Below are 16,752 nucleotides of genomic sequence, written 5' to 3'. Positions count from 1 at the left end.
TGCATTTACCTTTCTTTTTACAATGAATTTCACAAGTGGATCACATTTTGTGGACAGGACTGGTCTTCAAAGCCTCTATCTTATCCTTGCTTAACTTAGTTTTATTCTTTCCCAATGGAATGCAGTTGGAAAATACAAAGCTTTGGGAATGCAACAGCAAAACAAGTCAGGAGTGTACAGAAATGGAATGTTTAGAAGTCCTCTTGGAGTTGACCTAGAGACAAAGCCTCCAGGCTACTGCTAGCACTGGGGCCACCAGCGGAGCTGTGTTTACTGATTTTGACGAGGAAGAAGTTGGGTCTTTGTTACACAGGTCCTCCGAGCAGCAATGATATTTCAGGTTCATCTCCCCAAATTGTTCACTGAGAACCAAGAAGTTGCACTGAGAAGAATGCCAACACCGGAAATATTTACTTTTCCCTGTGGGGGAAGCATACACACAAGGGTAAGCAAACATATGGGTAAAGTCCTACCTTCAAACCCTTAATTCTACTTTTTAGAACTTATCCTGTAGAAGTAGAGACATTAGGGCAAGGATGTGCACCCCAGTTAGGTTGTGAAGGGGAACAATTAAGCAAATCATAACACCTTTCTAAAGGAACTTTTCCATAAAACTAAGTCTTGTAAGAGCCGGTATATGTGCATGTGGTTGGCAATAGTTACTTACTCTAATAGAGATTACCAAAAATTTAAAATAATTGCCCCTTGATACAGCAAGAATTTAGAATTTACTTGTAAATACAAGTGTAATTATCTTATTTGCATAACAACATTATGATGGTGAACTTCTCTCCAAAGCCACTATCAGGATCACACAAATAAAAGTGAATTCTACTAGTCACTGAAGTTTAGAGATTCTTTCTCTGCTTGGCATATTTTTCCCATTCTTTTTGAAGATTTGAGGCTTGAGTCTTCCTGCACCAAGCAACATTGCCCAGTTGTCCTAGGACACTCCCAGGGATGTCTCTTACTTGGAAGGCCTTTATAGCAATGACTGCTAGGTGCTGTCACCAGAGGCTCCTGTCAGGTTAAGTACATAGATTACTCGTGCAGAACCTGGACAGGACTCCAGTAAGCTGTGTTTGAATGAATCCAGAACACCTACTTCTCCTCTAGACGTAATCTTCACAGAAGTATCATTCATTTTCTCCTAACTGCCCCCTGACTCCAAGAGGTAAGTATTCCATGTTACCGTTGGCGGGGAAATGTGGAAAGAGTAAATCTCCCCAATGTCGTACCTAGTCTTTGACTTATGCTTATGGCAGTGGGACATTGATCAGACCTGGAGGGGATTGAAATAGTCTATCTACCTTCCTGTAAGGTCAGAAAATCTGTATTTTAAGAACTGTTGTTAGCTTGTTTGGCTGAAGTTTTGGGACTTATGTTTATTGGGAGAAAAATATTTAAGATTACATTACCCTTTTTAAAAAAATAGACTTTTAGTCTGTAGAGGAGTTTAGATTCATGGTTAAAATTGAATAGAAAGGATAGTTCTCATACAGTTCTCATATAGTGATGCCCCACCCGCTACTGCAAACTACCTTCCCCACTATTAACCCATACCAGAGTGGTACATGGGTTACAACAGATGAACCTATATGGACTCACCATTATCACCCAGAGTCCATAATTTCTATTTGGGTTCACTCTCAGTATTGCACAGTAATAGGGTTTGGCAAATGTATCACATGTGCCCATTAGTCACTGCCCTAAAAATTCTGCATTCTACCTATTCATTCTTCCTGCTTCCTTCCTAACCCCTGACAACCATTGGCTGACCTTTCATATTATCTCCTTAGTTTTGCCTTTTCTAGAATTCAGATGAATGGAATGACATAGGATGTAGCCTTTTCAGATTTGCTTCTGTCACTTAGTAATATTTTTCTTTTATGTCTTTTTATGACTTGATAGCTCATTCCTTTTTTAGTCCATTTTTTGGATGTACCTCCATTCACCTATTGAAGGACACTTTGGTTGCTTCCGAGTTTTGGCAATTATGAATAAAGCTTCTATTAACATCTGTGCAGGTTTTTCTTTTTTCTTTTTCTTTTTGTGGGACCCTTGTCGGCGGCTGGGGAACGAACCGGCGCTGCAGAGGCTGCAGGCAGCCTCGCAGCCCAGCGCTCAACCGCTGCACCACCAGGGGAGGCCCTGTGCAGGTTTTTGTGTGAACATAAGTTCTCAACTCATTTGGGTAAATAACCAAGGGATGCATTATGTTTAATTTTTAAGAAATTGCCTAACTATCATTTTTCTTTCCCACCAGCAATGAATGAGAGTTCCTGTTGCTCCACATCCTCAACCAGCATTTGGTGGTGTCAGTGCCTTGGATTTTGGCCCTTTTTAAAGGTGTGCTCACTGTTTACCTTAACCATTTTTAAAAGCTTAACTATTCATAATAAAATGAATAACTTCTGGGGCTATAATGTGCAGTATATAGACTATAGTTAGTAATACTGTGATGTGTGCTTGAAATTTGCTGAGAGTAGATCTTATACGTTCTCATCACACACAAAAAGATAACTGTGTGGTGACAGGTGAATTATATTATGGTTATTTCACAATTTATATGTATATCAAATATTGAGTACTTTAATGCATACAATTTTTAAAATATATAATTTAAATTATAAGTATATACATATATTTCCAAATAAAGTTGGAAAAAAATTAAAGTTTAACACATTCAGATAAGGAGCAATAGGAATTGAGAGTTGGCATACAAGATTTGGACTCTAAACTGTTTTTCTCTTTCCCTCTTCTTCCCACCTCTATCATACAACACACACACAACCATTAAAAAAAAAAAAAAATAAGGGCAGAAAGAACTTAGTGGGGTCAGGACAGAGCTCAGAGCTCCTAATTGCTGATCTAATAGTAATTCTACACACAATACTGCCTTCACTCTTCCATTTAGGAATTACACTTTTTGTGGTGGGGGGTTCTACCAGACACTGATGACTGAGATTAAAACCCATATTTTTTTTTTTTTTTTGCAGAGTAAATGATTGTCCTTTTGAGGCCTTACTATATGTTCTACATTAACAGTGTAGAACAGGGCCTCCCCGGTGGCGCAGCGGTTGAGCGCTGGGTTGCGAAGCTGCCCGTGGCCTCTGTGGCGCCGGTTCGATCCCCAGCTGCTCCCCGGCCACCGGAGGAGGGTCCCACATGGCGCGCAGACCTCTCCTGCCGCCCGCTGCTCCCCTCAGCAGTGTACTTCGGTCCTTCTGCCTGCTCTGCTCCCCGCTCTGGCTCTGGTGAATTCTCTCACCCTCCCGTGCTTCTGACTGTACCCAGTGCTTGTATAAATAAATAAATAAATCTTTAAAAAAAAAAAAAAAAAAAACAGTGTAGAACATAAACACTGCCTCCCATGTCCCTTTATAGTATCAAGGACATCACATGTAGGGCTTGGAATTTAGATGTATTTCAGTTTATATCAAATGTTCAGATATTTCTCACCCCCTCCCTTTTTTGATAATTCTGATCTGTCCTTACTCACTGAGGGATTTTGCATTTTTTGGTGAAAATGATCTCCTTTCTAACAGGTTTTTCTGAACCTGGAGATCTCCCAAGCTAATTTTTATGAGTTTACATGGTATGGTCAGCATTCCTTGCTATGGAATGCTGATCCTGAAAGAGATTGTGGTAGAGGGTATACACATTAAATAACCTTGAAGGGCGTTTTTACTTTTATCTCATAGAGATGTAAGCCTGAGGGTGTTACTTTATACACCAGGGACAACCTGAAATAGCGATTTTTAAAAATTTTTATATTCCCCATACAGTTGCACCCCCTTTATTGCAAGTTCTTGATATCCCACTCTTTTTATTTTATATATTTTTACATTATTTTTCATTTTTGCACAATGTATGCATTTTCATCTTGGCTATAGTCCCCATACAATCCCCACCCCCTTGTTTTGATCCTACTTCCTCCTCCGCCCCCAGCCCCCCAGAGTGTGTCTCTGGTTTATAGTTCCTTGTTGATTTTGATTTTTACTTTATTATAGTCTTTTTCCTGGTCCCTTATTTAGGTTTTCTAAATTCCTGCTATGAGTGAGACCGTCCGGTATTTTTCTTTTTCTTTCTAGCTTATTTCGCTGAGCATGATCCCTTCCAGCTCCATCCATGTTGCTGCAAATTGCATGAGTTTATCTTTTTTGATTGCTGAGTAATATTCCATTGTGTATATGTACCACATCTTCTTAATCCAGTCATTTATATTTGGGCATTTGGGTTGTTTCCAAAGCTTAGCTATTGTAAATAGTGCTGCTACAAACATAGGGGTGCTGGTGCCCTTTGGAATTAATGTTTCTGTGTCCTTTGGGTAAATACCTAGGAGTGGAATTGCTGGATCATATGGAAGCTCTATCTTTAGTAGGTTGAAGAATCTCCACACAGCTTTAAATAGCCATTTCTTGATCAGTATTATTTTCATATGTCTATTCAATCCAGGACCACATGCAGCAAGAACAGAGATGTGTCTTTGCTATCCATAATTTCCCAAATTTGATCTTAATAGGATTTATGGAGATGAAGATTTCATAGTCTCATCAATTTGGAAAATGCAGATTTGACAGGACTAGTCAATGTTAGCAGTCCCCCAGCCCACACCCATGGGTGAGTGCTTTTCCAACCCAGGAACCTCCTCTGTTTAACCCCTTACTTTCTACTTGTCTTTTGAGCTCTGCTTGCATCTCTCAAACTCTTTACTACCTAATCTATGCAATGAGATATAAGTAAAGTCCTTTGTATCACTAAATAGACCTCTTCATGACTTTAATATCTCCTTTCTTCACACGTTCACATCCCTAGCCCCTACCTCAGGCTCTGGCCTACAGAGGGCTCTTAAAAGATGGAAGACAGCCATTGTTACTGTTAAACATACAAGTGTTGGATTAACACTTGTATGGATTAGATGGATTCTCATGTTCAAATTCTGAATTGATTACTTGACCTTAGTCTGTTGGTTAATTTGAGCCTCAGTTTTCTCATTTATCAAATGAGAATGAAAGATGACTCTGCATGGGAGGTGGGAAGCATTATATTTTAAAAAATATATATATATAAAGTGCTTAGTGGTATGTGACCTGTGGCATCAAATAGTAGCTACCACTTGTTGAAGAGAAGTTTCATGAGAATTATGGTGGCACCATTCCCGCCCCTCGCCCCCACCTCATGGTTCTTATCATCCATTCCACTGAAGAGAGAGGGAAGGGGGAGTCTCTTACCTCCTATGAGAGTGAGACACCTATCAAAATTTTCAAGGCAAGTGTTGTTGTTAGTGCAGGGTTTGGTTGGTTTAATGCAATGGAAGCACTGCAGGCTGTGACCTAGAATGAGGAAGAAAGCCAGTCAGGTCTTGTTACAACAGCATGGTCTTGCCTTCCTGGCAGCCACAGAAAGTCCACATCTGGGGCAGCAGTTGGCAACTCATGTGAGCTTCCATTCCCACCCAACTCTGCAGCAGGTATATTTTTACAAGCTCAAGCTAATTTCAGCAACATTTTTCTAGACCCTGCTGCAAGTGCAAAGGGAATTTCCTGTTTCAAAATCCATATAACTACAAAGTTGAGAAGCTTCTGCCTAAAACTTCAACAGGAAGTGACTAATATCATTATTAAAAGGAAATTATTGAGAATAAACTACCAGAATTCTATAAATATCTTCCAAGCAATGGTTATGCTTTATTAAATTATATCCTCATGGGCTAATAATCATTATTTGGGAGTACCTATAATAAAAATATTAAAGACATTTTCAAGGATGATTTACATAGGCTCTTCATTTCAGATCTGTGTTATCAGACTTGAGATGATTCGGTGATAGGGAGCACTATTTTTTGAATGCCAATTAAGCAAAATTTTATCGCCACCCCACCAAATTCCATTCTTTTCATTAATGGGACTATATGATAGATCACTCTGCTCAATAATTACATTTTGAATTTTATCAATTAAACATTTGCAGAAATTTGTTTTCTTTCTTGTCGTGTATAGAAAAGCCCATATAATATCCTTGATTTTGTCTCAGCCTGCAAAGCCTAATATATTGACTATCTGGCTTTCTACAGAAAAAGTCTAATGACCACTGGGTGACCATTGTCAGAAGCACATGTGATCAAGGAGGAAAGACAGCACCTAAGCACCCTAAATCCACGTGAATGGGGGAGCCAGGGAGTAGCAGCAACACTGAACTCAGAGGTAAACTTACATCAGAAGCAAATTACCTCAGGCTCCCCATTTGTAGCATCTCATTTTTTAATTGTATTTTTTTTATTGAGGTAACATTGGTTTACTATGCTGTCTATGATTTAGGGGTATAGGTTCATACCTTTTCAGATGTAGGTTACCAAACCATACTTACCACCTAGGTACTCAAAGACCTCCACCATAGTCCATTGGGCCACCCCCCATAATTGCCCCCACCCTACACCCATGGTAGCTCAAATCTATAGTCAGATTTCTAGGATGAGTTTGGTCTTACTTTGTTTCTTTATATCCCACATATTAGTGAAACTGTCCAGTATTTTTTAAAAGATTTATTTATTCATACAATGTCATGGTCAAACAGGCCAGATGCGTGGGAGGGTGACAGGATTCACCAGAGACAGAGTGGGGAACAAAACAGGCAGACTGATGAAATAAACTGCTGAGGGGAGCAGCAGGCGAGACAGGAGAGGTCTGCTTTGCCATGTGGGACCCTCGCCGGCTGGCCGGGATCGAACCGGCGCTGCAGAGGCTGCAGATAGCTTCACAGCGCGGCACTCAACCACCTGCACCACCAGGGATGCCCTGTCCAGTATTTTTTTTCCTGGACTTCTGTCACTTAGCATAATCCCCTCCATCTGTGTTGTTGCAAATGGCCAGGTTTCATCTTTTTAATAGCTGAGTAGTATTCCATAGCTGAGTAGTATTTCATTGTATGTATATATATCATATTTTCTTTATCTGCTTATCGCATGTTGGGCACTTAGATTGTTTTTCCATAACTTGGCTATTGTAAATAACATGGCAATGCAGTTCCCCAGTTTGTTAAATGGCCATTGCTCCTATTCAAGTTGTAGGATTTACCACTGCCAGCTAGATTTCATGTTAAGCTGGACTATTTTCCCTTCTCTTTATAAAACAATGGTGGCAAGAAAAGGATAAGTTGTAGTCCACAGTTGTGATGGGGAAAGGCTGAGAATTAAGAAATGGAAGAAAATTTTACTTATTCACATAGAAAAAAATTTTTATATTCAGATATGACTTTCTTCCTACCTTATGGCTTCTGCCATGGAATCTGTATATAGAAGTACATATCCCTGGGAAAAGACATTTTGAAGGGTGAAATATTTAAAATCTCATAGAATGTCATGGTCAAACCAAGTGTGCATTTTAGACCCTTAAGAGCAGACGTCTAGTTCTAAGGCCAAAGCTTAGGTGCATTACCAGTGAGGGAATTTCTCAGAAGGTCAGTAAAAAGTGGCTCCTCACTTCCTCAGCACAGATAGAAGCCCAGCTCTCTACAGCATCTTAAATGGCCACGGCTGCCTTCATAGGTATGAAATCCATTCTAGCAGGACCTGCTGATCTGGGTAGCTTCCAGGTTAACTCTTTGAAAAGACATCCAAAAAGACCCCCTCCTTCCCTGCTTTGTATGCAGGTAGCTGGAGAGGTGAAGTGACTCACCCAAGGACACCCAAAGGACTACAAAGCTGCAGATTTGGAGCCATCCCTCAAGTCGGGGGGAAGGCCCCATTAGCCCACTCTGTCTCCGGTTCTTCCCCAATGTCAGTCTTTGTCATGCCCGTGTGAGAAGGGACTCATAATGACATGGACAAAGATGCAGTTTCTCTTCAGTCCTTTCCGAGGTCTGCATGTGTGTGCACATACATGAGAGAAAGAATGTGAGAGAGGGAGGTGCTGCTCTAGTCTGGATATTTGAAAAGGTTGCCCACAGGAGTGAGGTTTCCCCTGGAGAGAGCCACAATTCATGGGGCTTCTTGACAAACCTTTATTTTTTTTTTATAATAAATTTTATTTTTATATTCCCCCATACAATTGCAAACGCACCATTCTGACCCCAATCCGACCCCAATCCTTCCCCTCCCACCCCCCACCCCCCAAAAAGTGTCTCTGGTTCATAGTTTTTTGTTGATTTTGATTTTCACTTTCTTATATTCATTTTCCTGGTCCCTTATTTAAGTTTTCTAGATTCCTGCTATGAGTGAGACCATCCGGTATTTTTCTTTTTCTTTTTGGCTTATTTCGCTGAGCATGATCCCTTCCAGCGCCATCCATGTTGCTGCAAATTGCATGTGTTTATCTTTTTTGAATGCTGAGTAATATTCCATGGTATATATGTACCACATCTTCTTGATCCAGTCATCTATTTTTGGGCATTTGGGTTGTTTCCAAAGCTTAGCTATTGTAAACAGTGCTGCTATAAACATAGGGGTGCAGGTGCTCTTTGGAATTGATGTTTCTGTGTCCTTTGGGTAAATACCTAGGAGTGGAATTGCTGGATCATATGGAAGCTCTATGTTTAGTAGGTCCAGAAATCTCCACACAGCTCTCCACAGTGGTTGGACCAGTTTGCACTCCCACCAACAGTGCAGGAGAGTTCCTTTTTCTCCACACCCTCGCCAACATTTGTTGTTGCTAGTTTTTTTAATATGTGCCATTCTCACTGGTGTAAGATGGTATCTCATGGTAGTTTTGATTTGCATTTCCCTGATGACAAGTGATGTTGAACATTTTTTCATATGCCTGTTGGCCATTTGCATTTCCTCTTCAGAGAAGTTTCTTTTTAGCTCTTCTGCCCATTTTTTGACTGGATTATTTTCTTTGTTGTTGTTGAGTCTCATCAGCTCTTTGCAGATTTTTGTGATCAGTCCTTTATCATTAGTGTTGTGTGCAAAAATGTTCTCCCAGTTGGTGGGGTTTCTCTTTGTTTTTGTTATTGTCTCTTTTGCTGTGCAGAAGCTCTTTAATTTGATGTAGTCCCAGCTGTTTATCTTTGCCTTCACTATCACTGCTTTGGGTGATGTGTCTGTAAAGATGTCTTTGATGTGCAAATCACATAGTGTTTCGCCTATATTTCCTTCTATGTATTTTATGGTTTCAGGTCTTATGTCTAGTTCTTTAATCCATTTTGAGTTGATTTTTGTGTATGGTGTGAGGTAGTGGTCAAGCTTCATTCTTTTGCATGTAGCGACCCAGTTTTCCCAGCACCATTTATTGAACAAACTTTCTTTGCTCCAATGCATAGTCTTTGCTCCTTTTGACAAACCTTTAAACGGAGGAATCAAAGTCTACATTTGGAACTTCTGTGGGGCAAACACATTTACCCAGTGATGTCTTGGCTTGACCATGACATTCTGTGCTACGTTCCTGATCTTCACGAAACACTGGAAGAGATAAGCTCCAACCCCATTTTTCAAGTGAAAACTAAGATGAAAACATTAACTTGTCCAACGTCACACTGTGACTAAGAGAGCTGGAACTCAAACTCAAGCCGGTTCCTAAACCCAAGCTTGATTTAAACACAATAGTCTTTTTTTAAATTTTTTTTAAAATTTTTAAACAATATTTGCTCCCCCCCACCCCCTCAGATTGAGTCCCCATAGAATTTCCTTCCCCAAGGCACCTGCACACCATCACCGCAGTCCTCTATAAACACAATAGCCTTCTAATGAGTGGGAAGAGGAAGGAAACAGCACAAATTGTTAAGGGGACCCAGGAGAGGGACAAACAGTAAGTCAGCAAACAGCTACTTGATATTCTAGCTACTAAGACAGGGTAGAAGCTGCTTGGCTGGGGTAGAAGGGATCTGATTCTGATTTAAAACAGGTGGAATGTAGAGAAATGTATCCCTGCAGGTGCCTCAAAGTCTGGGCAGCAGCAGCAGAACCCTTTCATTCGCCTCACACCTCGTCTCTCTAAGGAAGGGCCTAAGTGTACCCTGAGACTTGTCACAAGACAACGGAAGACCTAAGCCTGTGCCTACTCTAGAAATAAATACCAACTGCCCCAAATTGGTTATGACCAGATTATTATAATTATAGCAAATATACTGGGGAGAGGAGGGCTTGGGGAAGGGGGGACCAGATAAAGAAAGCTCATGGCCAAGGTGCCTTATATATAGTCAAGATTGCTGGCCCACTGGGCCACGTACCTGAGTGGCAGAGTACTGCCAGGATGAGTAGGAGCCCAAGCATGATGAATCTTCCTTTGTTTCCCATTGTAGTAGTCACAGAATCTGGATGGAAGGGACACAGAGGGTCATGAACCAACAAATGATTGCCAGTGATCTCAGAAACCAAGAACTGGAAGATCTAGGGGCTTCGGGATACATGGGAAGGAGCTAGCAGACCAAGAAAGCATGGCTGGGGTGCCATGAACCAAGAGTGCTCTTGGGGGCTACACTTAATTCCCGCCTCCTACCCCGAGACCTGAACTTACTAAAGAAATGTTCCTAGTCCGGTGAGGGGGGCAGCTATGCAGAGTCAAAGCACAGCAAGCACCGCCCCAGTCTCCTAATGGTCACCACCAGCCACGCTGACCCTTCTGGGAGTTAGCTGCCCACAGCACCCCTGTGCAGTAAGGGCCTGAGACAGCCCAAGGGTGGTGGCTAAGAGCTCAGAACCTGGAGTGACAAAGTCTTGCTCTCCTCCTTTCTAACAAATGGCAGATACATAGATGCCTCCCAGTGCCAGGAGAATTAGGTGAGATAAAACAGCTTAATGCCATGTCACCCCTTCCTAACTCACACTAGACTCCACACCCAACCACACCCTACCACAGACTTCTTGCCTTAAGTCAGACTGGCGTGTCTACACCTCCTGGTCTGAGTGTTACAGGGCAGGGAGAGGGGCAGCCCAGACCCCACAAACCTACCTGCTCTAAATAGGTTCTGCCATCCACCGCATCAACACAAAACATATGAGACTTTAATGGGAAGGAACTTTAATACAACTAGGAAACAAGACAGGAAAGGCAAAGAATCTAGTTTCTAAATCAAGCACCCAAAGTTACCCGTCCCCTCGTGGGTAAAAGTCCGCCCAAGCAGGATTGGCCCAGAATAAGGCCTGAAAACCTGCCACAAGTCTAAAGCATCTTCCAGTGGGGACCCACAGAAAAGGATCAGAAACAACCAGACAAATCTGGGCAGAAAAGAGCAAAATCAAGACAAAAACTGCCTTTGTCACCTCCCCACGAGTCTCACCCACATCTGTGTCACCCAGTCCACGACCAAAAGGCAAGTGCAGTTTCTTCACGTGTCTCTCAGTTCCATGTGCCTCTCCAGGTCTCCTCCAGGCTCTCCATGCTGCTTCCTTCCTTCCTCAGTCTCCTCTGCAGCTTCTTCCCTCCCTGCTCAGCTCCACCCTCCTTTTGGGTGGGGCAGGAAACCTGGAACCTCCCCCTTTCCTGGGGCCCACCCTGTTACATGAGTACCTGACTCCCCAGGGATCTTTGTTCTTGTCCTTGACCCTGAGAGATGGAAGCACTGAGGTCTCTGGACCCTAATAGAGGAGGAAGAGATCCTAGACCCTCCTCCTGGCACCTTCTCCCCTATAACTGCCATCTGCCTGGTGCCAAAAGACAGAAGTGAAAGAATCACTATTGCTCCTGCTTCCTGCTTGGTTCCTCCCTCACCCTCAGGGGTTTGGGGTAGAAAGGCTAACTGACATTCAACTTAAACAGGGCTTGGGCCTGGAAGAAGAGCCACACGTGAACAAAGAGTGGAAGGTAATGACACAGCACCCCCCTCCCCCCACCAACATAGAGACAGTGGGCTCAGACACATCCTCAAAGTTAAGAATAGCTGCTGCTGCAGGAAGAGGGAGGAACCATCTGACTGGGATGAGGAAAAGTCTGGAAAGGATTCAGGCTGATTCTTGGCTCCCCCCAGGGTGGTCCTTGATCTAAATAACAGTTACAACAAGCACGGTGACATACATACATTGTTCCCTGATGACTGTGTTAGAAAGGATCAGCCTGCTAAGACAGGCCCATCCGTGCAGCTGAGATTGTGGATGAACCTGACGCACCATTTGGACTTTGCTAATCAACGCAAACCTAACAAGTACACGCAAGATACACTCAGAAGGCCTGGCACTAAAACTGTTCCCTAAAAGCACAAGGACACCTTTAAGCAATGGATTTAATTACTGGAAGCAACCTGACATCTTCAGAATAAGGTACAAATGGACTCAGAGAGCTTGTCTGGAGACAACAAGGTACAGATAAAGATAGGCGGAGCCACTGGGAAATACCACTTTGGAGTTGCAAAACACACTTGAGATCAGTCTTAAAAGGACAGATTTTGCTGTGTGGTTCTTAAGTTGACCCTAAAATAAATTCTTTCAGGGGAGCTCCAAATAGATTTATTAAGCAAAGGAAAAAGTAAACAGTTTAGGACATAGTTCTGTTTAAAATAGTAATAGTATGGCAACATGCATGTACAACAAGGAGGAGTTGAGTAAATTCAGGTACAATTCCACAGACATGTTAAAGAGTAACTGACATGAAAATGGTAATCCATTAAGAAAAAACTAGCTTCAGGCCTCCCTGGTGGTGCAATGGGCTAAGTCTCAGCACTATGAAGCTATCTGCAGCATAAGTTCAATTGCCCGTCAGGGAGATAACCCATGGCTCAGCAGACCTCTCCTGTCTCACCTGCTGCTCCCCTCAGCAGTATATTTCAGTCAATCTGCCCATTGTGCCCCCCACTCTGTCTCTGGTGAATCCTCTTGCCTCCCAGCCCTCACACCTCTGGCCTACACCCCAGCTCTTGTATGCATAAATAAATAAAACAAATCTTAAAAAGGAAAGAAAAAAACTAGCTTTAAAATAAAAAAATACTTGAAATTCTGTACCAAGTTTTCCAAACATTTTGGAATATGTCAACAGAATGGTAGAATTATGAGTTTATGTTTAAATTTTTTTATATTTAATATTTTGTAATTGTTATTGAAGTGCCATTGCTTGGTCATGTTTTGACAGTACTGGATTTCCCCCCTCAGGTGTAGACACCATAGCACTCCCCATACCAAAGCATTTGGTCTTTTGCCATAATCCACTGTGTTCTCCCAATGCACCCCCATCCGCATCTCTCAACTCTCCCATTTCCCCTCCAAAAGCCATAGAGCTCTGATCTGCCTTCAAGGGTTGGTTTTAAAATTTGTCTTTATCTGACCGTTTGGTTTTCCTGTATACCACATATAAGTGACACCATTGGGTATTTATCTTTTGCCTACTGGTTTATTTCACTTAGCTCCATCCATGTCCATGTTGATGCAAATGGCATGAGTTTATCTTTTTTGATTGCTGAGTAATATTCCATCTGTTTATATACAACATATTGATCCATTCATCTGTCGTGGGCACTTAGGTTGTTTCTGTATCTTAGTTATTATCGACAGTGCTGCGGTGAATGTGGGAATTCTGGTTTCCTTTTGAATTAATGTTTTCTTTTGGGTACATACTCAGGAGTAGAACTGCTGGATCGTATGGCAGATCCATATGTAGTCTTTTGAGAAATCTCCACGCTGCTTTCCCCAGGGATTGCGCCTGGCTACATTCCTACCAACAAGGTCAGAGGGTCCTTTTTTCTCTACACCTTCACCAGTACTTGCTGTTTCTGGTCTTTTTGACATGGGCTGTTCTCGAAACAGGTGTGAAGTGGTATCTCGTTGTTTGGACTGGCAATTCCCTGATATGTGATGAACATTTTTCATGTGCCTGTTGGATATTGGTATGTCTTTTTTGGAGAAGTGTCTACTTAGTTCTTCCTCCAATTTTTTTAGTGGACTGTTTCCTTTTTGTTGAATTTACTGTAGATCCTTGATATCAGTCCCTTGTTGGATGGTGTGCCAGGTGTTAAATATATTACTTTTTTTAAATTTAGATTTATTTTTTTATTTATTTAAACAAGCACTGGGTACAGTCAGAAGTGCGGGAGGGTGAGAGAATCCACCAGAGCCAGAGCGGGGAGCAGAGCAGACAGAAGGACCGAAGTACACTGCTGAGGGGAGCAGCGGGCAGCATGAAAGGTCTGCGCGCCATGTGGGACCCTCCTCCAGTGGCCGGGGAGCAGCCGGGGATCGAACCGGCGCTGCAGAGGCTGTGGGCAGCTTCGCATCCCAGCACTCAACCACTGCGCCACCGGGGAGGCCCCCACTATTATATTTTTAAAGTATAGTTGACATATAACATATTATTTTCTGTATACAACATGATAAATTTGTATATACTTCAAAATGATCATCACAATAATTACTTCTGTCATCATAGACCTAATATACTTGTTTTCTTGCAATTGGAATTTTTAAGATCTGCTCTCAGCAACTTTCAAACATGCAGTACAGTGTTACTACAGTCGCTATGCTGTGTATTACCTCCTCTTGACTTTTATAGCTGGAAGTATGTACCTTATGACCCCTCAATTTATGAGTAGAATGAACCTCTATATTCAATTATTTTAAATAGGAAAAAAAAGACATGGTATTGTGCTCCCCAAACGCCCATCCAGTATCCCCAAATATCTATCTACCCACCTACCTATCTAAATAATCCAAAGAAAACTGAACATAAAGCATTTATCAAAATTATTGAATGATGTAACCTAAATGAACTTTGGGCTTTCACTGGTGGGCATATTTGCCATGGTGAAGCAGGTTCAATTGGCACCAAGTCATCCCCACACTCATCATTTGTAAACTCACTGTGACCGGGTCACTGTAAGCAGGTGACTGCTGAGCAGGTGTCACTGTAAGCAGGTGACCTTTCAGCCAGGCAAGGCTCCTTACAATTGAGCAGAGGTGGTTACCAACCAAAGACTAGGAAGAATACAGATTAGGGCAGTGGTGCTGGTTCTGAACAGTAAGTGGGTATTAGAATCACCCACAGGGCTGTTAAACACAGATTGCTGGACGCCACCCCTGGAGGTCTGATTTCGCAGATGCAGGACTGGCATTCCTGAGGAGGGCTACAGAATAACCTGGGACAAGGAAGAAGCTAGTTCAGACAGCATTGGAAGCGACTCTCCCAACAGGGTTGGGGAAAATGTTAGTGTTGATGAAATAATGAGAGGCTCTTTCCATTTTAAGGGCCTGTGTGAGGACATCAAGTCCTGTTTCACTGAGTGGCAGCCATTAGGCAAGTCCTTCTTTCTGCACCAGCTTCCATTCAGTGAGCAAAAGGCCCCGGCTAATGGCCTTTTGACATGTGATCTGTATTGAATCCTCACACTTCTCTGCCAAGTGGGTTCAATCTCTGGTTCCATTTATAAGACGAAACTAAAAATTGAGGAGGGGAACTAATTTAGGCAACTGTGGCAGGTGGAATAATATCTCTTCTCCAAAGATGGCCACACAGTAATTGTGGGTACCTATGAATATAACCAACCTTACATGACAAGTGACTGTAAATGAGATGAAGGTTAGAGAAATTATTCTGGGTTTTCCAGTGAGCCCATCATAATCACCTATTGAAGAGGAAGAGAAGTGTAGCAGAGAGGCAAGAGATTTGAAGAGTAAGATGTACTTCACCTCTCACTGCAGAACACAGCACTATTTTGAAAACAGAGGGAGGCAGCCACCAGAAACTAGGAAAGTCCTCAACTGAATGGGACCTCAGTCCACCGATCACAAGAATTGGATTCTGCCAATAACTCAAATGAGCAAGAAAGGATTCTCTCACAGAGGCTCCACAAAGGAACACAGCCCCACCAACACCTTGACTTGAACCCATTTAAGGCCCATGCCAGACTTCTGATGTAGGAACCTAAAATGAATAAACCTGTGCTGTTAAGCCACTGCATTTATGGGGATTTGTCTCAGCAGAAAATAGAAAATGAATACACCAACCTCAGAACTGGTACCTGGGTCTACCAGGTCTGAGTTCTTCACCATAGTTACTCCCCCTCTGGTGGGGTGACTTCTTGTTTATTTAGCTTCTGAAGTAAATAATTAAGCTGAGGTCACAAGAGAAGATTTTACAGACAGCATTTCCACTATATTCACAAATACCTGTGAATATAGTTATTGCTCCTGGGAGCCTGAGGCCTTAGAGACTTATGAACTGAAGTCCTCAAAATAAAACCCAAAGTTTTTATTTTATAGGAATTAATAATGGAGGCCTGGCAGGGGAGATAAAGTTACCTGTCCCAAGACAACAGGTGAGTTGCAGAGTCGGTAGACCTTATTTCCATTCACAGGAGCTGGTAATTCACAAGTGGCTTAACTTTACCTGGCAGCTAGTAGTGTCAGGAGCCTGGAGCTCATGTTTCCTTATCACTGTGGACAGACATAGTATCTGCACAGCCCCAAGCATGCTGAGATACCAAGACAAAGATCAGCTGCTCAGTTATTACATCAGCAGTTTTAGTACTCAATATTCCGTAATTACATCAGCGGGAAGGGAAAGGCACCATCATAATAGAACAGCCCCTCCCAGCTACCTTGAGGTCCTGCTATCAGAGACAACCACCCCAGAACTCCATACCACCTAAATTTGCAGTTTCCCCTATTAAGGGCATTCTGCACAATTTTCTCCAGTGAATAGTAATACTTAGAACCTTTTTTTAAATGGTTGGCAGGCTAGAGTGCCCACCCCAACTACAGTCCCCAACATGCCTTTCATCTCCCACAGAAATTCTTCCTCCTCCTTCCCCCTGGCTCAAGAGATCATATGGGTGGAGGGGGGGCTTGTTAGCCTTGGATTCAGGGATCATGGCAAAACCCACATGAATACACACTCT

The 16,752-nt window shown here is 42.3% G+C and overlaps 1 protein-coding gene across 3 annotated transcripts; it reads right to left on the bottom strand.

Annotated features, from left to right (window-relative positions):
• Positions 1 to 16,376, bottom strand: CD59 (CD59 molecule (CD59 blood group)). 3 transcript variants are annotated; one of them, XM_037522485.2, is made up of 4 exons: positions 15,860 to 15,910; positions 10,165 to 10,248; positions 5,235 to 5,336; positions 1 to 420 (listed from the first exon to the last, which is right to left on the bottom strand). In XM_037522485.2, exons 2-4 carry the CDS (start codon positions 10,229 to 10,231, stop codon positions 215 to 217), a joined length of 375 nt encoding a protein of 124 aa, XP_037378382.1. In that variant the 5' UTR covers positions 10,232 to 10,248; positions 15,860 to 15,910; the 3' UTR covers positions 1 to 214. The 3 variants fall into 3 exon arrangements, with proteins under 3 accessions (XP_037378382.1, XP_037378381.1, XP_037378379.1); XM_037522484.2 differs by lacking the exon at positions 15,860 to 15,910 and adding an exon at positions 16,242 to 16,376 and having other exon boundaries at positions 2 to 420; XM_037522482.2 differs by lacking the exon at positions 15,860 to 15,910 and adding an exon at positions 16,154 to 16,376 and having other exon boundaries at positions 3 to 420.
• Between the last annotated feature and the right edge of the window lie 376 nt (positions 16,377 to 16,752).

This window comes from Talpa occidentalis, unplaced genomic scaffold (genome assembly GCF_014898055.3).
Source record: "Talpa occidentalis isolate TD23 unplaced genomic scaffold, MPIMG_talOcc4v2.1 talOcc4.3, whole genome shotgun sequence".
Lineage (NCBI taxonomy): Eukaryota > Metazoa > Chordata > Mammalia > Eulipotyphla > Talpidae > Talpa > Talpa occidentalis.
Note: the sequence above shows the minus strand (reverse complement) of the source record. Positions and strands in the feature narration are given on the sequence as shown.